Here is a 23938-nt window from a genome sequence, read left to right as displayed (position 1 = left end):
CTATTAAAATTAAGGTAGTCACATGATTTTCAATTTAAATAAGGGAAAGGTTAGCCAAAGAACTTTCAAAATAATAAAAAAAAATCAAATATAATCTAATATTGAGTGTTAGCTTAATTTTCTCTGTATCTTTTGTTGAATTGAAAGCAATTGATTGAAGCATAATTAAGTTGATTTTGGGTTTTTTTTTTTTCAGATTATCTCTACTGTTATAGTGGTAGTTTTAACAAAAGTATAAAAAAGGTTTTAATACATGTTACATACTGCAGCTTTAATTCTGTTGAATTGGAGGGTTTGGTTCTGGAGTCATCCATGTCTCCTATGGATCCACCAGGATTCTGTGGGTTGTTATGCTGATCTGATCTCTACGGTGGCCCTGAGTGTTGATGGCTCCGTGCTGCTGTCCGTGGCTCACCTTACACCAGAGCATCAACCAGTAACTGAAATATCATTTCCAGACTCCACAAATTACGGTTTATCGGTCTTTATTAGATTTTTTTATTTTTTATTTTTAAAAAAAGAGTGGAAGTGGTTCAGTACTTCACAGGATGTAAACTGACTAGCACCTAATTAAAAAGTTGACAGAACAATTTTTTAAAAAGCTATAAAAAAAACCCCACACATTCTCAACAGTTTAAATAATGACTGAGCTAATGCTGAAGTGGAGTGTTTCTGAGGTTGCAGCAGAGACTTCCAGCTGCTCCACATCCAGCGGGATCCACCGGATCAGGATCCACATGGTGAGATGTGTGTCGTCACAAAGAGACACCAATACGTCTGATGGTGGGAGCTCCACAGGACAGTTGTGGTTAGGATTCATAATCTCCTCTGAAGGCTCGCTCTCTGCTGTCGTATTGCTCTTGTTACAATCATGGGGAATATTAGCAGGATGTGCGTTGGACATGAGAACGGCTGCAGAGTCGGTAGTATCAGCTCCATCTGGACTCCTTCAGCTGAAAGTGCCTCTAACAGATGTTGTCATGCTGGAATATTTTGGATCGCATTTCATTTACTTACTAAATGAATAAAATGTACACCCCCAACCAGCAGAACCAGAATCAGTGTTCCTATGACAACAGACTCCAGTTCCCCTCAGTACTGGTTACTGCTGGAGTAAAGAGTATCTTTGGTGCTGTATAACCCACGACCTGGAAACATCTGGATGAACATCTGGTGAGGGAGGGCCTTGTTACACCTGAGATTAGATCAGCAGCAGCTCCCGTCTGGATCCTGTTTGTTGGTTCCTACCAGATGTTCTCCAGCTGTGGTCGGCCTCAGACAACCTCAAGCCTGTTTGACCGGACTGGTCTCCATCAAGTCCACCTCCAGAAAGTCTAAAGGTTTACTGTCCTGAGAGACCTGCTCTTCTTCTTCTTTGTTCTCACTCCCGCTTGTTCTGTGGCACACTCCGGTCTTGGCCACGCCCACCAGAGCCAGGCAGACGGCGCTGAGCCCCATTCCTGCTGCACATGAGTAAAACGCTGCTCCGTAGTTCTTGGTCACGTCCACCAGCACACCTAGAGGGTGAAGTGGAGTCAGATGTTATGGTTCAACGCTTCAAGTTCGACGTGTGTGTGCATTTTGAATGCACCATGTCAGGCGCCGCTGGTTTACATTCAAAGTCTATGTGGAGGAGCATCAGACGGGTCAGAGTCGCTCCAGCAGTTGTTTTCCGTTGCCGGCCTGTTTGTCGGACGCATCAAACGTTTCAAATCGCGCCACGCTGGACGCTTGAAACATGCCTCCTCATAGACTTTGAATGTGACACACCAGTGTGAACGCAGCATTAGGACGTACACACTTTAACAAACCAGCCCCTCCAGGAGGTTGTGATGTTTTTATCTGATAATTGTGGCCTAAAATGACTTTTTCAAAAAGCTGTGGTCAAAGTAGCAACACGGACTTACAAAGAAGTTGATATTGCTGACCATAACCTTCACAAAACTGACAGGATTTTAACTTAATATTAAAGAGAAGCTAGAAAAGTGCAGAAGAACAATTCCACATCCTATTCAAGTTAACATGAACGTAGTGCTTGCAGAGACAGGGTAAAAATAAATCAGATTCTTTTAATACCAAATTCAATTTCCAATTTGAATCTCCATTTTTTTTCCTCATGTTTTTTTTCTTTAAAAAAGTTACAAATGAAAATATAAAATACTGGCTTTTATTTGAAGAATTCTGAGTTGACTTGAAGTAAAAGTCAAAATAAACAAAAGCTGGAAAACAAGATGGTGGTTATTGGGTGTGCTGATATCACTATAAATCCAAGAAGTGCCTTAGGGGAAAAAAAACGAAAAATTATTTCTTCAAAAACAGAAGAAAAAAAAATCAATTACAAAGAACCACCAGGAAGTTTCATTAGAAGGGGGCTAACGGAATTGGTCAAAATTCAGCTGGGTTGCAGTGATTGGTCAGAAAAGAAGGAAATATAGTCAACACTAAAGAAATTGGGAAAAGTTGTGATGACTGTTGAATATTCTAAGTGTGAGTGAATTAGCATTACTGGTTTCTACTGGAGGGACTGGTTAACAGTGGATGCGGTGACCTTACCTCCCAGCGGCGGTCCGGCCAGACCGGCGAAGCTCTGGATGAAGACGTAGACCCCGACACAAGCTGGCATCCGGCCGATGCCCACCACCTCGTCCTCGGCCAGCAGTGGGATGTGGGTGGAGCCCACGGTGCCCATGAAGAAGCCGTAGAGTGCGCAGCACACCGCCAGGCCCCAGAACTCCCACACCACGGCGAAGGCCAGCAGAACCATCGTCATGGCGACCACACAGCCCAGCAGGACGCGGGTCTTCCTGCAGCCCACCCTGTTCATCATCATCCCGATGGAGAAGCGCCCCACTATTTCAGCCACTGCCATCACAGACAGCATGCTGGGGGCCACGCTGGGGGCCACGCCCCGGCTCTTGCTCAGCTCGATGATGTACAGCTGCGGGGCGAAAAAGCCCAGTGTGGCCAGCAGGCCGAACAGACAGTACCACAGGAAGGCCGCGTCCTTCAGCATGGAGAAGTCCAGCAGCTTGGGGGGCCTCTCAGCCCGGGGCCCTCCCTCGGGGTCCTCCTGGACCAGGCTGGGTGGCAGTGACACCTCCTCAGAGTTGTCCCTCAGGTCCTGGTCGGAGGAGGACAGGGACGTCACGCCCGAGTCCCCGGAGCTTCTGGACACGGCCGAGCTCAGCGAGGTCTGGGTCTGTTGGTTCTCCAGCTCATAGGCGCTCTGCTGCTTCAGAGAGGCCGACTCAGAGTCCGAGTTTGACATCGAGTCCGAGTCGCCGTCCTCCCTCACCGGCTCTGGCTCGATGCTGATTGGACGCAGGAGGATGCCGAAGACAACTACAGACGCCTGCATGACGCCGAGGACCACGAGGCAGCAGCGCCACCCGATGGCCTGCTTCAGTCTGCTGAACGCTGTGGAGACATGGCGATGTCATTAGTAAGAGCTGCAGCAAAACCTCAGATATTGTTATGAGAAGTAAAAAAAATTGGATCGGTGCATCCATAGCTCCAACGGACAGAAAGAGTAAAAACTCACCGGGTGCAAAAGCAAATATGGCGAAGGATTCTCCAGAGGAAGCGATGGACGTGACGAGGGCTCGCCGCCTGGAGAAGTACTGGGCTAGGATGGTGACAGTGGGGAGGAAGGAGAGGCAGAAGCCAAACCCTGAAGAGAGCAGAAAAGAAACAGGGGACATGACAGCCACTGGCCTGCATGGGAGGAGGGGGAGTGGGTCAAAGGGTCAAGCTGGCAGGTCACTCCTTTGTCAGAGCTGGCAGGCTGCTTGAGGTGAGACAGGTTTGCTACAGCCACTGCTGGAAGACAAAATGCATGTAAAGACAAAACAAGAGACAAGGGGAGAGAGAAGAAGGAGTGGGGATGTTAGCTACGTTCCTCTGCACAGGAAGACGTGGAAAACATGGAGGGAGAGCTAGCAGTGAGGGTCACAGGCCCAACTCTGTGGGTCACCCCTAGAAATCTACGGTGGGTAGAGAGATGTCACTGTGTCGTGTTTCAGAGGTTCTGAACCTCTGGGTCACCAGAAGGTTTCTGGAAGGAACAGACGGGTCCAGTGGAGGTGAAGAAAAAAATCCATTCTATACAAGATTGCAGTTCCTGGTCCTGGCAATTCTGAATTGATTCAAAACGCTCAAAAATGGATTTTATGATGCGTTCAACTTGTACACTCCTATTTATGACTGTAATGCATGTTGTACTGCACATCCACTGGGCCACCGCAGTGTTTAGAATAATTCTTTGATATTTTTTATTTAAGAAAAGGCCAGGCACCTAATACTGGTCATTTAAGTTGCAGAATTTGATGCACAAACCTGTTTTTGTTTAAATGTCAACTGATGAAATTTAATACATCAGTTTATGTATTAGTTTTGAATTATTCTATATTCGAAACTTATAGAACAGTTTTGAACAAATGTTTTCGCATAAAATTTAAACAGAATCTCTAAACCGTTTGGTTTCTGTATGGAAAATCATTTCAGAATGGAATCAAATCACTAGACACTGAAAGATTCACAACACTGCTAGAAGTCCCTTTATTTAAACATGATTATATACACATATCTATATATATATAGATATAGATATAGATATCAATCGATTGATCGATGGATAGATTACCTGTGATGATGCCAATAGTGACATACATCTGGTTGATGCTGCTGGTGAAGGCGGAGCAGATCATCCCCAGACTCATGAGGAAGCCTCCCATCATGACCACTGGACGGTAGCCGAAGCGGTTGCTGAGCAACGAAGCCAGAGGGGCTGAGGGTGGGGTTGAAACACAGTAAAGTGTACATCTGATTATTTGTAGCAAAGCGTGCATCTGCAGCTAAAAATACACTCATAATGTCTATATAATGTGAAGAGCTCAGGCCCTGCTGCTTGAGGAGAATCGATACAGGGCATGTTTGGATCGACTGATTAATAGTTGGACAGCAAAACAGATTTATTTTACAGAATCTGAACCAGGTGAAGCTAGAACTGTTCTTGGTGGAACAGATTTACAGACAAAGGTTTGTTTTTTTATCTTTAATGCAAAATGTATATATTTCTGTAAAGTTTTAACTTTGCTACTACTCTGTCTATGTTGTCCTTTCAGCAAACTGACTTTTTAGAGTCTGTATACTCCAGATAATTTCCAAATGCAAATAATTAATCAATTACTAAATTAGTTGGCAATTACTTCAATAATCCATTGATCACAATTAATCCGATTAATCATTTCAGTCCTGATCCAGATTCTCGGACCCGTTCCACCTGCAACCATTCCATGCCTTGGTCCCTAAAACAGAAACACCAGCAGGGTACAGGAAGCTCTGAGTCACCATGGAGACCAACCTGTGAAGGCGAAGATGAACGCGGCGATGGAGATGACCCAGGAGACACGGCTGTTGCTCTCCTGGAACTCCTCCATGAGGTCCTGGAGGAACACTCCGAGGGTCTTGAGGACGCCATACGTGTTGACCTCCACCATGAAGAAGGTCACGGCCACGGCCCAGCCCCAGCCTCCGTCCGGCACCGCCGGGTAAACATTTGGACCCAAGCAACCAGGTACTCTGGGAGTCCCCATGGCTACAAGAGAGAAACACACACAACAAAATTGCTGAGATGGGTTCTTTGTCTTCTACAAATTGTTCCTGTTAATTTTTCTATCGGTTTTCTGTGTAAAAAAAAAAAAAAAAAAAAAAAAAAAAAAGCCAGCAGATTGCATGGAGTTGATGCCTTGCAGCCTTCTTGTATGAACATGTTGCAACAGTGGAGGAGGGGAAAAAACTTCCCTTTTAAGAGGAAGAAACCTCCAGCAGAACCAGAACCTGGCCGTCTGCCACCATGAGGCTTTCTGGTCAACCATCAACTGAAATCAGGTGGACTGACGTGGGAAACCCTCTAAAACATGTGAGCCAAGAGGACCAAGGATGGGAAACACTGAGCAAACAGATAAAACATTCTGAAACAAAAGGAGGATTTTCTGAATTGAACCTCACAGCCCCCCCTGGAGGTCGACCTGGTTCTATTTATACAATTTTGATTTGGAATACAATTCACCAGGACGAATGAAAATGAAAGTCATTTTTAAATCATCTGAAATTCTCAAAAGTAAAAAAAACAAAAAACGTTTCTTTAAAATTGGGCAGATATGATGTGACTGTATTAAATATTAAATACTTTCATGTAAAGATGTCTAATGGTTATTAATGTACACAAGCAGGCGACCATTATCATGCGATTTACCTTTTCACTTCTTTAACATATCAAATCACTTTCTATTTCCTATACATTACTCAAATAAATTTACAAAACATTTTGATCCTAAATGCAGTGTTTTTACAGGGCCTCTGCGTGGTATTTGGTTTAAAGGCTTGTTCTTACATTTAAACCGGATTGGTGGCTTTTTTCTGTGTGTGTAGTGAAAAGGGTCGGTGACGTGTTTGGGTTGTCCGCAGTGCAGAGGCGGAAGACCGAGTGATGTCAGGGGTTTCTCAGTCGCTGCTGCAGGAGACTCAGCTCAGCCTCCGGCTACAAACTTACTGTCTCTCGCCCCAGAACGGGAAGAGCTCAGCAACACATTGCGTTCAGCCGCTGTAGTTGCATGAGTTTTAACTGACTTATAAATGTCTCATTGAAAATAAATGAAAGAAAACGAGACGTTCGCGTATAAGACAATAAATGTTAGATTTAATAAGTATTAAGAAAGTTTTTTCTTCCTCCCCAAGACTTTTTGTAGCAAGCATTTGTAATAAAGCGGAAAGGTGGCAGCCGCTGCCCTGTTGACGGAAGTTAGCCAGCATCCACAGTTCGCATGTAGACTTACCGGCAGAGCTGACCGCAGCCTTCTGGCTCCTCTGGACGTTTTGCTTCTCTTATCAGTTCGTCATTTTGGCATCATTAAGGTTTCTGTAGATGGTTTTTTTTTTTCCAACTTTCAATTACGCTTTTTTTAACAAAAAATTTAGCACATCTAAAACTATTTCCATGTATTTTTTTTGTACGGAACTATTTGTTAAATATATCTGCTACTTCCTCCGTTACTAACGCTGTTCCGCAGCAGCATCCTTTGTCTTCAGAGTTATGTTCCGTCTGTCTTGGCAGCTCTTTACCGGTTCAAGCCGGTATTCAAACGCGAGCACGCGGGTCGCCGGCGCCATGAACGCGCCACTAATCTATCGCTGCATCTGCCTCGCTCACACGCGCGTTCATCTTCAATGTGCCGCGAACCGCCGCTCATGTTGCGCTCACGTTAACAAGAAAATGTAAAGCCTCACTCTACAAGAAGACCGACTAACTGGGGCTTTTATCAGACACGAAGGGGGAAATGGATGCTATTTCTCATGTTTGCGTCCAAGCGAGAACCAGCTCGGGATTTTTTTAATAATGTAGAAGATTGTAATTTGTGCGATCTCGCTATGGAACTTGAACGCAGCAGCTCCAGGTGGCGCGCGCGGCAAAGCCCTAGCTGGTAGCGCGGCGGGGATGAACAGGTTTATTCCAGTCTAGAGGTGGTTTGAAACAACGTGCTGCGTCTGTCTGGGTTCTGTTTAATGTGATTCTGATATCACAAATTTATTAAAGGAACATTTAAATAGAAAACCAAAACATTTGATTTACTTTGCTTTAGTACACCAATTTCAGAACAGCAGAATGAAGTCGGATATATCTAAAATGACTTGGATTTCATTGCTGCAATCAGTCCTTTTGTAAATATTAAGAACTCAATTCAGTCTATTGAATAAGTCTAAAGGTATCAATATTTCTTGCTGATGCTTTTAGAGAATACTTCCTCTCTGGTTACTAGTTTAAAGCAAAACCAGATACTATTCCAATAAAAGTCATTCTGCAGGGGTGGCATCATCTTTAAAATATTAATGATGTTCTTACATAAGCTGAGTTTGTCCTAAAAGTTGAGTACAATGATTATGTAAGTGCCCAACCTTTAAGAAATAAAAAGAAACACTCTCTCAAGTTCCTTCATGAGTAAATTTAACTTTACAAATTTTAATGCTGATAATGAATATTTGTACTAATTTAGCCAGTATTAACACTTGTCTGATGCAGTTGACTTACCTTTTTTGTCAGGTCACACAGTGTCACTGCTGGGGCATGTTCAGAAGTTCACTAGCCTAATATACTGGTCTGAAAGAAGCAGGGGTGTGTCTAAGATAAGGCTGGACCAAGTTCCTGCCCCAAATCGTAATAGGGCACCGTAGCACGTCTTTATTAACGTGAAAAAAAATTATTAAGATGTTTCAGGTGGCACAAAATGCTCACCAACAAAATAATGCATTTTAAAACCGAAACCATGGAGCTTTGTGTAGGTTTGTGACAAAACCAAGTGACGTCTATCTAAAACTTGTCTCATATGGTCTGCAGTGTTCCATGAAAGGGCTGATGGATGGATCGACAGACAGTCAGATCAATATCTGTGTACTGTGTAGCCAACAATGCCACTATAGTTTACACACGTTCAAAGTCCAGCAAGCTACAGTGTCTGATTAAAAGACTTATGTAATCCAGCACTGACCGGCTCCTGAAAGATGCAATAACCTTTAAACCTTCCAACCTGCTTTTTGCAAAGTCAACATTTGCACAATTTTGGTCTCACTTTGTCACCAGAGATATTTGATTTCATTCTGTGCTGCATGTTACACGTTTCTTCTGTCAAGCTGTGTGTGAAAATCCGGCACAGGTTGTACCATATCAAAATTCACCCCAGAGGTGGAGGTGGCTTTCAGCCTCCTAAGAAAGAACAGAGCGCCTCCATATGCAGCAGAAAGTCGGGTTTCTTCTCTCTCATCCTCTGCTACAAAGATCTTCTTTTCTCAGACTCTAAAAATGTTGGAGGTTTTAGAGTAGAAACCCGCAAATTAGAAACACTAGAAAACACATTATCAGGTTCACACAAGAAGTTCCTTAAATGTTGCAAAACATTATATAAGGAAATAAGATTAGAGATACTAACAATATACTGTACAAGACTATAACAGAAAATATTGTGCAGTTATTAGAAATGGACGTATAGAACTCATGAGCCAAGAGATTTGCAAATGGGTTGGATCACTTTTTCAAAAATGTACATGTGTCCATGTGTATTAAACAATGACAAGTTTACAATGCAGTGTATCGGTGCAGAAGAACAGATGTTATTTTTTTTTAAATCAGTAAAAAACAGAGCTACTGTTTGCCCTTCTATCCCATCACGCTGTCCGTCCAGCTGGACTCAGGATTCCTCCACCACAAATTTGTGTGAAGTTGAGCAACTTCATCACTGGCTCTGACTTTGTAGGCTCTGGTTTCATAATTGCTCAAGCATCGCAGGATGTGTCAGGACCTCGTTCATTTGAAAGCAGCAAAGCAGAAATGAGAACATGTCAGCCACAAGAGCAGCGGGCTGTAGAGCTGCTGAAGCACTGAAGGATTCAGGAAAAACATCCGATTAGATACTAAGGTAGATTAGATACCCAGGTAGAAACAGCTTACCAATCAAAGTACCAAGTCTGGTCTAACTTGGAAAGTTCTATGTGGAACAAGAATATCCTATAAAACGCCCGTAGGGGAAATGTCTGTAATTAGGCGAGACTTCGGCCACACACTGAACTCTGGAGAACACGACGCAGACAGAGACCAGAACCAGCCTGCAACATGTTTATAGCCAGTTGGATTCTGACTGGACTCCACTGAGGTCTTTGTGTTGTGTTTAACATGACCTGGTACCATTCTTTCCAAACGAGCAACAGTTGATCTTTTTGTGCGCATATCATGCCAGAAACTACAGATTACAGAACTGGTGCCGCTGCAATCAAAAGTCTGCACAATACTTTGCCCCATTACAGATAACAGGGACTGGACAAAGCTAATTAGTTTGATCACGACACAAATGTTCAACCTCTGCCTGTATACCAAAGGAAAAACAGCTTTTTTTTAAGTTTATTTTTAAAAATGGGACATCTTTAAAAGTACAAATGTGCCTGTGAAAAGTATTCACCCACTTTTGATATTTTACTGTTTTGTTACTTTTAGAACTCAATCATGATCAACACAAATTGCCTTTTTTTAACAACAAAAAAACCTTTTAATGTCAAATGAACAATGTAAATATCCAATTATTTACATAATACAGTAAACGTATAGTTTACTGTATAATATAAACTGCTATACAGTTTACATTATACTGCATAATGTAAACTGTTTACTGTATAACGTACGAGGGAATGTTCTTACCAGAAGGGGTGACACATCTATCCCTCTTTCTGCTAATATATTGACTGTTTTTAGGTAATCCATAAAAGTCCATTTAAAAGAAAACAATTGGAAAAGTCACAATTATCCACAAGCTGAAGAATTCAGTTTCATAAACACAAAACAAGGACAACTAGTTTGCTTTGCATAGTTTCAGTCATCTATTAGTTTATTATTTTGTTTCTTTTTTTTTTTTTTTTTTGGGTCTTGTGCAATTAGTAAAATACATTTTACTTTTACAAAAAAATATGAGGCACAACGAAACATACAGTAATTATCTGCCGTCTGAAAGTTCTCCAGCAGGCATACACAGAAACTCTGAATGCATTCGATGAGACGGATCACTATTTACCAAACAAACGTGATATGTAAACTGAAATGATAAGGCAAAACTAATTCTGCTACAATAAAGCATGTCAACTGTATATTTGACAAGTAAGGATAAAATCAAAGTTGTGGTTATATTTCCTACCAAGCATGCATCTCATGTTTCCAGCAAAGTCAGACGTGTTGGTCATTCAAACTCTATCAGCTGGTTTTCCAGAGTAAACACTTTCATTCTCAGATGAAATGAGATCTCCGGTTTGTTTTCCTTCAGGTGTTTCCCTCTTTTCATGCTGGAATTCTGAGAACGGATTCCTCCTGTTCACCTCGCCGGCCGACGCCTGTCCGTCTCTCTCTCTCTCTCTCTCTCTCCACACTCAGCCCTGGCCATCTCCAGTCCCGCTGCGGCAAGAACGGATCTGCAGAAAACACACAAACACATGTTGGTTTTGTCTGCATGTTGCACGGCTCTGAACTCTTCAGGAATCGTATAAAACATGTTCAGTGGAAACTAGAATGATGTATTCATGAGAACATTCGATGCGTGCCAAGGCGCACTTTTCAAAGCAATAATAAGTAGTTATCATTACTTTGTTACTAGAAATTAAAATCCCTTTTCTTAAAAACTTTGGTTCTGAACTCTTCAGGAAACTAGCTGAGTTGCGTAAAGGTTAGATATTTCTTACAATCAGCTGCAGTGAGAGTCTACGGCTGATAGTCAGCACTTCTGGTTGCTCACAGGAGGGAACTCGTTCTCGTCGTCCAGACACACCGGCCCCACAGCGAACTCGTGCTCAGGAATCACATCCCCCTGTTTCGCCCCGCCCTCTTCAGAGTAGCCTGCAGGTTGGAGGAGACAGAGGAATCGTTAACGCTTTCCAGACCCCAGAACGTAGAGCTCACAACCGTACTGTCCCGCATTCGCCGCAAAATGGCCGCTGTTTGTGTTGTGGCCACGTGTCTGGAAGCTGCTCGGCTGCTTTGACGGAAAGTAAGTTCTTCCTGTAACAAGTTTAGAAATGAAGAGGAAATCATAGAACATTGGAAACAAATGAATTCCCCTCATATCTTTCACTGTTTGATGAATTACAATAAGCTTGAGTATTTTTGATTTTATGTGATAGACCAAAAAAAAAGGAATGAATCATGGTGAAGCAGATGGATAAGAACTGATGTTTCTCAAAGTTTTTGCAAACTAGAATCTGAAAACTTCTGCATTTATTGGCATGTCAAGCTGCCTTTCGCTGCAGCGTTCTGAGAGGAGCAGCTGGAACAGCTGGAGCTCAGTCAGGTTGGATGGAGAACATGCATGAGCATCAGTTTCAAGTCTAGGCATTTATCTTCAGCTTGATTTAGGTCTGGACTTTGACTAGGTCTGCAGTCTTTATAATCGAAAAACCGTTTGGCCCTCAGCCCGGTAAAATAAAACTTGTTTAGGGCTGAAAATGCTACATGATCTTTTGGGAAAAAAAAAAAAGACTGGTTATAATTTTTGATAAATATCTAGATCAGAAAATGTAGGGAAAGAAATCATTTTATTTCCATTTTAGATTAAATATTTTTTGCAGTGGGAGGATATATCTTCTTCTATGGGATGTTCATACATGTATTTGTAGAAAATGCTGAAAGAATAATTAATTTCCTCTACAGTTTATATATTCATATCTAATGTCTCCAAATCAAAACTAAAGTCAAATCTCTTATTTGGGCACACAACATTGGCATATGAAGCAGATTCTAAAAAAAAAAAAAGAAAAAAGCACATTAATGACAAAAACAAAGATCCAAAATAAATTCCTGGTTCTTTTTGTGGATATTTAGTGCATATCATTTCATCAAAAACATAAGAAAACCTGCATTTATTCTTGTATCTTTATTTCAATACATCAGTTTGTTCTTTATTACTTTTTGCCATATCAGGGTCGGTATAGCAACCGTTCAGTTTCCTCTTCAAGTAATCAGCACTGCTGCATTTCAAAGTAAATGTATATATATATATATATATATATATATATATATATACATTTACTTTGAAATGTATATATATATATATATATATATATATAGGATAGTGTGAAGGTTCTCCTTAGTATTTACTATTTCTTCTGGGTTTCTTGGGAGACTCAAACAGAGGCTTCCTGCTCACATGACCTCTGATGCTACTTGTGTTACTTGCTGCCATGTGATATGATGATAACCATGGCAATGAGAGCGATACTGCATGCATAAACAACAGATTGAGCTTCTTTTTTTTCTTCTTCCAAAAACAAATCATTGTCCAGAGAATATGATCCCAAATCTCCAAGAACTTTTAAACAAACATGGGCGTGGGAAAGGAAGGAAGAGATCTCAGAGCTTTTAGCCGATAGAGGTCAAAAATATTAAGACAGATTTCTGTAAAGAAGTTGATTTGTGATTCAGACTCATGGACTGAAGACGCACCGGTTGGACCTTTGGAGCCAATTTCTAATCAGTTTTTAGAAGGTTTTGTCCAGCCACCACCAGACGTTTAGCCTGACTTTAACTTCGGGACCATGACACAGGCAGGCATGAGAACAGCTGGCAGCATCAGTCCAATCTTCTTAAACCGTCATTAATTATTCATACTCAGTGAGGTCATGTGTGAGAAACAGTTTCACTTGTTGACATCAAAGACAAAATGATTCCGACGTCAACAGATAGCGATTAGCACGATTAGCAAGGAAAGCATTACTAATGTGGCAACTAGTGAGCTAAGACACGCCTCCTGGCTCTGATTGGCTGTTTTTTGGTCGGCGCATGTATAGCTCAGGGAAGAGGTGGAGGAGATTATCTGTCTGATGAACTGTCACAATACAGTGACAGTTTGAACAAATATGGAGAAACATCATTTTGTAAGAGAGATTTAACAAGGTTTAACCCTGAGGTAGGTAATGGTCCTTAACTAGTACAGTTGGTTACCACTAACCAGTGAGGGTTGCAGTAGCATGACCAGAAGCTGGTAAGGCAGCAGTTTCTGCATAAGATGGAGAGGAGTGTGTTTCCTGTGTGAGCTGCCCCCCCTCTGACTGCATCTCTCCACTGTGTGTTTCATCATCAACACCAACTAGCCTAAAACACACACATACACACACACACACACACACCCACACACACACACAAAGGAGGAAACCGTCACAAGAAAGAAGTAACTACACATTAATGTCATCAGAGTGTGGTATAAGTGGTCGGATGGATTTGGATCAGCCTCACCTGTGTTTGTAAGCCAACTGGCACTCGCCTCCATCCTGTGGATCCACGTTATCCTCACCTGTGTTTGTAAGCCAACTGGCACTCGCCTCCATCCTGTGGATCCACGTTATAGATGAAGAGCTGGCCGTCGGCGGTGGCCACCAGCAGCCTCAGGAGCCTCTGGATCCTGAAACATCACCATCACTTTCCATCCACGATCCCACGGAAAAGGAGCAGCGGAAGCTAAGCACTAATGATCGTTAACGTCTTGCAGAAAACACTGTTTCACGAGAGCCAAACTGGTCTGAAACATGTAGCTTATGACACGCTAATCAGAATATCTACGCATGTCTTCAGCGCTCACAAACATGGTTGTGTTAGAGACGGTGAGGAAGAGAGAGTAGCTCACCTGACTAAGGTGCAAACGTTCCTCTGACCAGATGAGAGGAGGTGAACGGTAGCGAAAGCCCGGTCCTGGCTCATCATGCCAGAAACCGGACCAGGGAGGTAACTGCTAGCTGCAGAGAACATCTTCCCCATGTAGGCTGTCCAGGTAGCCGCCTCGTCCTCCGCACTGGAGACAGAGAGAGAGACAGAGACAGAGACAGAGACAGAGACAGAGAGAGAGAGAGAGAGAGAGAGAGAGAAGGACGACAGTTAGAGCTCTTGTAACATAACCACTGATAGGTGTGTTTGAATAAATACATTAAAGAGTAAATATATCATCCTACACACATTGTGTCCTAAAAATGATACTGTTAGTTATTTTTCCAGGGCTATATTATTTTTTGTCTCTTTCTGTTTTCTGAAAAGGAAGCCTTTTCTTTCTGCTGTTTTTCCTGCTGGATCTGTTGGTGTCCTCACATGACGTTTTTTTTTCTGCTGTGCGATCAGCTAAGCTAAGTGTAAGGCATTTTAATGAGGTCTGAAGTGCATAAAATTGGAAGTGAATGTGTCTGTGTTATTGGTGAATATGGGAATGAATTGAATTTGAACAGAAATGGCTTTTATAGCACCAGATGTGAACTGCGGCTGCTTGTCTGGCATAGTGCTGTTAAATAATCTAAACTGAATGACAGGTAAAACTGAAGCTCATAGACAGACAAATGTTCCTTTCTAAACCTGGGCTGCATTGTGGAAGCTAACAGTTTCCCAGTATTTAGTCTGTTTAGTCTCTGGAGGCTCACCTTGGTTCCAGTTGCTCCAGTTTAAAGATGTGAACAGTCTCTGTGTTGCTGGAGGCACAGAGGAACTGGGCATCCGAACTGAAGGATAAGGAGCTTATGTTGACATACCTGCAGACAAAATGGATGATTAACGGAGCGCTGGGGGAGCAGCTGTTAGGGAGGGGAAAAACTCCCAGGTTCGATTCCCAGTCCCTGGTCAGTCACTGCACATCTTCCCTTTCTCTCTCCACCATCTATTTCCTGTCAATGTGTTGATCAATAAATTCCAAAACATCTTTTTAAAAAAGTGGATGATTAGCCTGTTTTATGGATTTACTGGCTGAGCATTATGAGGTTCCCAATATCTTAAGATTTTTCACATCGTTCACCAAACTCAAAGCCTGATTTGTTAAATAAAAGGAAGGAATATCCAGCTTCTTGGTTGTAGTTGTAGAAATCAGCAGCTTGTTTAATTCTTCTTAGAATTAAACAAGCTGCTGTTTAATTCTAAACAGCAGCTTGTTTAGAATTAACAAGCTGTTCATTCGCCTTGTTGGTGAATGAACAAGGCGTTCTTGTTCATTCACCAGCATTGGGAAATGATCTTAGCACTATGTGCATCTGAAATGATGTGTAACAGCGCTGACCTCTTCATGCCTCTGCGGAACTCAAATAGACGCTCGCCTTCAGGAACAGAGAAGACTCGGATCACAGTGCCCTGCAGACAGACAGACAGACAGACAGAGAGCCACTAAGATGGTCATTTTCATTTCTTTTAGCTATAAGCTATGTTTCAATAAGGGTGCAGAAAAGCAGAAACATTCATCATCTCTACCATATATTTTGTCAATATGAAAATTGCCCCTGCTTCGCTACAATATCTGGTGGGGTTCTGCTATATTCCACTGGGATTTGGATTCACATTCTGGTCTTTGGTTTTATTTTTTATTTTTTTGTTTTGTTTATCTTGTTCCAATTTTTTTTTGTTAAAGCTTTTGCTGTTCTGTGAATGGACTATGTCAGATGAGGAAGGTTTTGTAACATCCGAAGATGGTGGTAACCATGAAAGGTGACGAGGTCACAATGACAACGAGGGCTTACTGTTAAATGGGTGTAGAGGTGGTTCCCTCCCACCAGGAGGCCCACGCTCAGGATGAATACAAATCTCCCCGTCTACCTCAAAGAGCTGGATGTGGTGCTAGTGAGAGTAGCCTCACCTTCACTGAGGCGCTGGCGAGTTTAGTGGCTGAGGCGTTGAAGGCGAGCGCTGCCAGCGGACTGTCATGGGCCGGGATGGTGGTCACTGTGCTCTGAAATGAAACCAGCCGTTACGTCTCAGGAACAGCAAGAGATCCTTGTGCTTTCGAATGCGCACAAACTTGTTCGAAAAGGTTTTAAAAACCCTGAAAACAAAGCTGCTGTATGATGTAGCATCATAATTTCACGCCAAAATTGTTTAGAAAAATCCAGCCTTCACTTTAATTATTTCAATTAACATTTTCTCAGGCATCCCATGTCCAGAATTTTTTATTTTTTTTTTTGGGGTGGAGGAGGATTTGTTGTAATTGTATGTTTCCTTTTATAATCAGTTAGAACTAACTGTTACACATACAATCATACAGATAAAACAAATGTCAGCAACAATCCAAGCAACACCTCCATTACCCTATTTACTTCCACTCAGTCCCGATTATCGTAGTTTCTTTGTGGCTGTTCTGTATTAACGTCCAGCGAACAGAGGAAGAGGCGGTGTGTGAACCTTCAGAAAACCTCTCTGTTGTACTTTCCAGGAATCCACTTGCAGGGCTTGTTTTGGTTTCCTGCTGTCTGTTATCTTACAGTTACAGGAACGCTCTGCTAGAATGACACCAGCAGCCGCGGGACAAAAGGGTTCAGGTCACAGGACAAAGGTCACGCAGTAAACGGCTGCAGACAAACACGTATCTAAGCACAGAGAGAACTCAAGATGAGTTGAAGCGAAACATGCTAACCCCACTAACAGCGCCGCGAACACATCTAGATGCTTGATGCTAGATGTTAAGGCCAGGTTGAAATGTCTCACTAACAATTATGGAAGAGTTCAGGTTTTACACCAACTCTTCGCTCAAATAATTACGATGTCAGGAAGGTTACAAAAAAACCCCAACTATCTGAATATTGATCATTTCAGCTCTTTACAAAACTGGAGATCAGAAATCAATCACAAATCCAGCTATGATTGGTGTCAAATGTTTAGTGAATCCCTGAGCACAACATTTAGTGCAGGTTCTACGCTGACACGGCTCTTACCAAACTGTTGGTGTCATGTACCACGATGTCCCCAGACGTGACGCTGCCAGGATACGCCAGGTAGGAGCTGGACTGATTGGTGGACAGAGCGCAGAGACCTGCAGGAGGTCAGGACATTTCAAAACATCGTTTCATTTCACACAGTCCTGAAAAGCTGACCAAGTTTACGCTTCAAAATGTAAATAAATGTGCAAAGGTAAATCAGATTAAAATTCCAATGAGTGGAGATTTGGAGAGTAATTCTCAGTTTGTCTTTCTTTAAGCTCCTTTCTGCCAAGTTGGGGAAGGATAAAGTCTAAAGAAGGAATTCAAGTATTAGAAGTGCTCTCCCCGTACCTGAGGGGTTGGACGGCGTGTCGAGCAGAGTCTTGAGAAGTTTCATGTCTTTAATGTTGTGGACATAAATGGACTCCTCCAGGAACACCACCAGCCTCTGTAAGACACGTCCAGGAACATCGGTGAACGTCCCTGAGGAGAGTCTCAGATTTCTGCAGCCTGTTGCTCCCAGTCAGCACATTTCCAGTAAAACCAGAGGGAGAGCATCTCTACATTCCAGGGATTACGTTTCTGTCCACTGGGAGCCAAAAGTTCCCACTAAGAACACGAACTCTGTCCTCTTTGACCCAAAGAAGTGAGTGACATTAAAAAAGCATCATAAATATTCACATATTATTTCCCAGCTGTGTGGGACACAACAAGAGCAACAATCACATCTTCTGAATGATCTGCTACTCTGGCTGCTGGATGTTTACCAGAGATAATCAGATGTTGCTCCTGTTTGGGAGGCTTAGCGACAGGATTTATTGTTTTCAGGACCCTCTCCAAACAATCATTAACAACTACTGAGAGTCTGATCTGTGAACATATTTGAGGTTTTTCCACAAATTCTCAGATTGGGGAACCTGCTGTGTTGTCTCCATGATGCTGTTTGTTCTCTTAAAAAAACACACACAAAAAACCCCATCCGAGTCTAGAAATGGGACAGCTGCAGTTAGAACGACTGCATCTGATGAAAAGTCCCACAGCGACCACAGCGCTGCCACACGCAGCTGTGGGGGGAGGAAACGGCTCTCCATAAGATCACGAGGAAATGTGGAGTTACGGTTCATGTGTCTGGAGAGACACTGAAGCTCCTTATCTGCCTCCTGCCAGTTTGTGACGTCAGTTTTGTCCTTTAGAGATCCTTCCAACAATGTGATAAGCAGATGAACAGTCTGCACACAGCCGGTCTCAAGCCACGTAAATCGTTTGCTTATAAAGACAAACACTTATTTTAATATGCTAGTATAACAAAGTATTCCAGGATTATGTAAGTCTTTGAAATGTTGATTATTTTGTATACTATGCAGAAACATTCTACTTTCCAAGAACAAGACTTTTATTTTCCTCATTGTTGGACTTTGTGCGCCTGCAGCTCTGAGGAGAACCGTTTGACCCACTCTGGTTTGCATCTCAATCACATTTAAGATTTTTATTGCATCTCCTCTTCTTCTTCTTGGCCTCCCTGGGTCTACCTCACCATGCTCAGTTAGTCATAGGTTCTGACTGGACCAGCAGCCTGATGTTCACGTCTAGTCACTCTATTGTATAACTTATAAGATTACTTTTTATGACCGACCCTGTCAATCCAAAGTCTTTGGAGCATCAGTAAAACACAGAAAAAATTGTGGATTTGTACAAATCTGGGACAGACTGGCAACCTGTCCAGGTAGTAATGCCTCTCGCCTGAAACGTTTGCTGGAGATGGGCACCAGCACCCGACCTGACCCCACCAGGGAGTAGGATGTACAGAAAATGGGTGGATGGATGGATGGAATTGTACAAATTATACAAATCTAAAACACATATCTGAGCCACGATTTGATTTAAAGTATACATGGTTATCAGGGGTAAGGAGAAAATGTTCTATCTTACTGAATAATCCTCTCCAGGACCTTGGATAGCACCCTGGCTAAAGCCATGGACTGATAACTGTCCTTATTTATCTTGCCAGCTTTATATTATAACAGCTTTAGCACTAACAGCTAAAACTCCAGTGAAACACAAAGCAAGCTTGAGAATCTTAAATGATCTGCAGAAACCTCATCCATACTACCATCCTTATTGTTGTTAAGGTTCAAGACTGCATTTTAAAGTTCTAGAACATAAACTTTCACATCAACCTCATCCCAGAGGATTTGCTCTTCACTCACCCTCCGGTTACAATAAGTGACAAAATGGAGCTGGAGGATATTAAACAAAAGCTAAAAAAACAAAACAGGAGAGGTTACACGGCTCACTAGAAATGAAAGCAGTGAAATTTTAATTAAAATAATATGTTGGGTAAAGACTGAAACTCTAAATGTTCTTTTTCTTGTTCATTAAATGCATCAAAGCTAAGAACTACCAGTAATTTCAGTCTATAAAAGCATCAACCCGCACTTTGACTGACTTTTTTTTGAGTCATTTTAAACACGAGACATACGCTCTGCCTTCGACTGACAGAGACCGGGAGCTGAAACGGTGCGAGTCACCTGTCTGTTGAGCTTGACGGAAAGGATGCTGCTGGGGTAGCTGTAGTTACAAATCTCCGTCCCTTTCTTAAAGTGATAGATGTTCATCCGTTGCGGCATGGCAGCACTCACCACCACCATCAGACTGCTGGAGAACAGACGCTCCACGATGTAGACGTCTGGAGTGTTCGCTGGAAAACCACACAGAGCAGAGATCTTTCACGATCTATCCGACGCAACCAGAGGAGGCGAAAACATCCACAACAAGAAACCATCAGCCAGACAGCTAGAGCCTGAGAACTTTATGGTTTAGGTGAAAATATGGATGACATAACCTCGTTAGGGATATTTTGTAGCTTTCGTTTAAAAAAGTGTATTGAATGATATCTGTAGCAATCCACTGAGGAATCATTTTTTTGACAGAAACGTGGATTTTTAGCTTGATCGTCAAGCATGACTTGCCTTGCCATTCTGGACGCTGGATCTTAAGTTTAAAGCTGCAGTATGTAGTTTTTATAAAACAAAATATGCTCTTTACATATCTGTTGCATTTATCATTTTGTCATGACAGTATCATGTAAAGCAGATCATCTGTTAAAAGAACCGAGCTCTTTTGACTTCTCTCAGTCCTCCCAGTACAACTACAGAATTACACAGTCAGAAGCAACCAATCAGAGCCAGGAGGAGAGTCTTAGCACTGTTAATCACCCTCATTTACATGCTGCTCATACCCTACCTCTGCTACGCTACAGGTGGCTCACCAAACAGCCTCCCATATGAACGCTAAGGCTAGTCAGCATAGCTCCTGATGATGGCAGATAAACGGTTTTTCCTGGAGCTGTAAGTTGTTTCTCTGCCACTAGCACATTGAGCAGCGCATACACAAGCATGGACGGATCCGTAGCAACCAGACAGATGTGCCTTTACCGGACACAGTGCACGGCTGTTTGATTTGAAATAGCAAACCGAACGTTAACCAGGGAGAGAAGTTGAGTCCAAACTGAGGATCGGTTACTGACCGCTCTCATGGATGCAGTCCAGTTTTTCCACCGAGGTCAGAGAGAAAAGCTGGTAGCCACTCCTTGTTCCCAACGCCAGTGACCTGCAACACACACAGCACACACACACACACACACACACACATCCAAACTGGTTCAAGCTTTTCTGTCTGACCATCACAAAAGCAATCATGTGTAGCTTATCAAACTCTAATAGGATTTTAGCTGGAACTGCGTGCATAAAGCTGGATCATTTCTCCTTTGAAGGAGGTGTGTTTTCCAGGGACATAGTGACATTTTGTAACACAGTTAAGTAACTACATATAAATCAAATATGACTTAAAAGAAATATAACGCCTTGAAATTGGGCCTCTGTCTTAAAAAACAAACCAAAAAAACTCCTCCTCTTTCTGAAACCCCACCTTCAAGATGTCATCCTCACATCTCTTTAACAACTTTTCTACCAGCGTTGCTCTGAGAACTAGCTCCTATAATGAGCTCAGCAAAGGTGCAGTTCCACTAGGTGTTTGCTAACTGCTGCTGGCTAATCTGAAGGAGTGGGGAAGTCACAGGCGAAAGGTGTTTGAAATCTGCAGCTGATTGTACATAATGAGACAGCTCAGACCTTATAGGGAGGAAATGGTGAACTATGATAGGAAAATCTGACTATTTCAATAATTATAAGTGAACCTGCATGCTAAGAGCAAACTGCTCTTTCAAGAAACATGAGGTTGTTCATATTATATAATATTAATTATACAGCTTAATATACCTTGTTCACAGATTAGCCTTGGAAAATGAGGGTTGATGTTTTACCAAACTGAGCATAAGAAGCCATCATCTGGTCCTTTCCAGGTCTAAATGCCGTATCTGATCATAATTAAACGGGTTCTATGTGTCTGCTCATGGGAGCTGGTATAAACTGGGCTGGTTATCAACTCCAGCCCAGCTTATAGCAGCAGCTTCACAATGCTGACTCATGATTACTGCACTCTGTCTACATCAGGTAACTACACTAACAGCCTTATGATGTGGTGAGCCACCATTTTGCTGCCAAAACAGCCTGGATTCATCAAAGTTTGACTCAAACATGCCGTGGATGGTTGGAAACCTAACCTTTAGGTCAGAATCAGAAACATCCCACAAATGAAGGGGCGGAGCCAGGGAGACAAGCTTTTGGTTGGTCCCATGGAGAGAAGTGACCAGTAGTGTCCCATTGGAATAAGCAGTTCCCCTCCAAAACAGTAGGTGGCAGAAGTGATGTATGCTTTGACAGAATATATCTATCCAACGTGGCTCTGGGGCTGATCAGTCGTTGGCTGCCCTATGAATATTTTTTCTGGCTCTGCCCCTGCACAGATAATCCATTGGATTGAAATCCAGACCTTTTCTTCTCCAACCATTCCACAGCCAGAAAGGAACAACGTTTCTATAACACGTCCACAGTCTGTAACATGGCCTTGGCTAAAGCTGTGGGATTTTAGGAAAACCCAATAATTTGCCACATTATAGAGTATTCATATAATAATTATATTATTAACCCACATGTTCTAAGAACTTTCTTTATTTCCCTTCAGATCATTGAGCCCAACCATTCCCAGAGTTTCTGAATTTGCTCTGTAAAGTTCCACATCAGACAGTGAAGCAGCATGTAGCCGCCATACTGTCCTTTGTGACTGCAATGCTGCACATATTGATATTGTGATGCTGATTGCAGCTCCCTGTAGTGAGCCCCATACTGAGCAGCAGCTCTGGTCCATCTCAGCCTGCTGCTTGTCATTTTTGTCATAGCATTTTGACATTTTGCTCTCAAAGCTCTGAGAACAAAATCTCCCCCCTCCCCACCCCAACAACAGGGACCATCATAATGGAGCTGTTCATTACGGGCAGACAACAGAAGAGATTCACCTCATCTGTCAGTGGTCATAATGTTTTGCCTGTTCTGAGTACCTTCTGTGGACGAGAACAACACAAATTCAGTAAACATATGGAAGGAGCTGGAGGGTGTCAGAGCGTTGAGGCCCACAGCTTCACTTCCAGTCCAAATGCGGATAAACTACTGACTGGTTCGGTAACTGGGACTGCTGGGATAGGTGGGTCGGAGCTACCAGCTGGTTCTAACGTCCACAAAGAGCAGAACTCGTTGGTTCTGGACAGACTTCAGCCACTCAGCTGAAAGTAGCTATTTCCGTGGACGGGTCTTCAGATGACTCATCCTCGCGTGAACCGCTTGCTTACGTGGAGTCTTGGTTGAAAGAGGCGCAGCCGAACTGGCGGCGCCGGCCCGGCTCGCCCGCTCCGTCCGCACCCTCCATCCCGCTTCCCAGCTACCTCCTCCCCCACCTCCGAACTGGACTGGAGGCCCGGGATCCGTTTCACCGCTTCCCTCGATGTCTGCGGCGGAGGACGGCTCCAGCTCAGAGGGAAAGTGGAGTGGCAGAGGTGTGTGGGACAGGAGCTGGGATGGAGGCTCTCGCCGGGCGATGAACGCTCAGATTCGGTGTCGGAGCGGTTCTCTGATCGGGTCGGACATCCAGTGCCCGGAGCAAAATAAACTGAAGCAAAAACAAGAACAGCTGACGGAACTACGTCACCCACACCCCCATGATGAATGGCTGAAAGTGAAGCCGCGTTGTCTGTGGTTTGACTTTGATTGGTCCATGGTACGGTAGTAGGTTCCTATTGGCTGACGGAACTTTGTTTGCGGCGCGTTCGTTTAGTAACGTCATGCAGCCTGATGATGCTCCGTTTAGAGGAAAATATGACATTAAAAAAGTGGTTTTCGACAAAATAAATATTTCTCAGAGAACTGGACCAGAATCAGAACATTAAATAAGATGGTTATTAGCAATACCTTTTCAAAGTATTTCACCACCATCTTTTTCCTATTTTAACAGGTTCTAACCAAAAATATTTATCTGGTTTACTGACACTTTACGTGGTAGGCCAACACAAAGTAGTTGTAGCTGATAGAAAATATGGATGGTTAAATTTCTTTACAAAAAGAAAAAAAAATCTGAAAAGTGTGGGGTGCATTTTTAACCTGCAATAATTTACTACCAACCACCTCCAACATTAAAAAACCCCCCTGAACAATTGCATTACGATCAATCAATCTCCTCTTCCTGCTGTGTTAATATCTTACAAACAGCTTACTTTGAAGCTCCAATGTGGTGGACAATGAAAATATGGAGAGAAAAA

General features: G+C 42.7%; 2 protein-coding genes across 4 annotated transcripts; both read right to left on the bottom strand.

The window, feature by feature from the left end:
• Positions 1-455: 455 nt before the first annotated feature.
• Positions 456-8157, bottom strand: slc16a6b (solute carrier family 16 member 6b). 2 transcript variants are annotated; one of them, XM_044099131.1, is made up of 6 exons: positions 8087-8157; positions 5363-5596; positions 4643-4786; positions 3542-3670; positions 2554-3417; positions 456-1517 (listed from the first exon to the last, which is right to left on the bottom strand). In XM_044099131.1, the coding sequence occupies exons 2-6, from the start codon at positions 5592-5594 to the stop codon at positions 1285-1287; spliced, it is 1602 nt and encodes a 533-aa protein (XP_043955066.1). In that variant the 5' UTR covers positions 5595-5596; positions 8087-8157; the 3' UTR covers positions 456-1284. The 2 variants fall into 2 exon arrangements, with proteins under 2 accessions (XP_043955066.1, XP_043955065.1); XM_044099130.1 differs by lacking the exon at positions 8087-8157 and adding an exon at positions 6837-7209.
• Positions 8158-10381: 2224 nt separating this feature from the next.
• Positions 10382-23344, bottom strand: wipi1 (WD repeat domain, phosphoinositide interacting 1). 2 transcript variants are annotated; one of them, XM_044099128.1, is made up of 13 exons: positions 22976-23338; positions 20759-20841; positions 19761-19930; positions 17584-17680; positions 17248-17345; positions 16176-16268; positions 15606-15676; positions 14980-15087; positions 14202-14366; positions 13872-13979; positions 13530-13672; positions 11322-11422; positions 10382-11001 (listed from the first exon to the last, which is right to left on the bottom strand). In XM_044099128.1, the coding sequence occupies exons 1-13, from the start codon at positions 23050-23052 to the stop codon at positions 10960-10962; spliced, it is 1356 nt and encodes a 451-aa protein (XP_043955063.1). In that variant the 5' UTR covers positions 23053-23338; the 3' UTR covers positions 10382-10959. The 2 variants fall into 2 exon arrangements, with proteins under 2 accessions (XP_043955063.1, XP_043955064.1); XM_044099129.1 differs by lacking the exon at positions 10382-11001 and having other exon boundaries at positions 11402-11584; positions 22976-23344.
• Positions 23345-23938: the final 594 nt, after the last annotated feature.

The sequence above is a fragment of the Gambusia affinis genome, linkage group LG19, assembly GCF_019740435.1.
Source record: "Gambusia affinis linkage group LG19, SWU_Gaff_1.0, whole genome shotgun sequence".
NCBI lineage: Eukaryota > Metazoa > Chordata > Actinopteri > Cyprinodontiformes > Poeciliidae > Gambusia > Gambusia affinis.
The sequence above is the reverse complement of the archived record's forward strand: the minus strand, read 5'-3'. Positions and strand labels throughout refer to the sequence as shown.

What these genes read in the sequence shown, in the direction of transcription:
- wipi1 (XM_044099128.1), bottom strand. Translation starts at nt 23,052, where the DNA reads ATGGAGGGTGCGGACGGAGCGGGCGAGCCGGGCCGGCGCCGCCAGTTC. An exon ending in CTGGAGCAACTGGAACCAAG is followed by an intron (nt 14,367 to 14,979) that starts GTGAGCCTCCAG and finishes CTCTGTCTCCAG; the next exon opens with TGCGGAGGACGAGGCGGCTA. An exon ending in AACGTTTGCACCTTAGTCAG is followed by an intron (nt 13,980 to 14,201) that starts GTGAGCTACTCT and finishes GTGATGTTTCAG; the next exon opens with GATCCAGAGGCTCCTGAGGC.
- slc16a6b (XM_044099131.1), bottom strand. Translation starts at nt 5,594, where the DNA reads ATGGGGACTCCCAGAGTACCTGGTTGCTTGGGTCCAAATGTTTACCCG. An exon ending in CACTATTGGCATCATCACAG is followed by an intron (nt 3,671 to 4,642) that starts GTAATCTATCCA and finishes TGCTCTCTTCAG; the next exon opens with GGTTTGGCTTCTGCCTCTCC. An exon ending in GGCCGGACCGCCGCTGGGAG is followed by an intron (nt 1,518 to 2,553) that starts GTAAGGTCACCG and finishes TTCACCCTCTAG; the next exon opens with GTGTGCTGGTGGACGTGACC.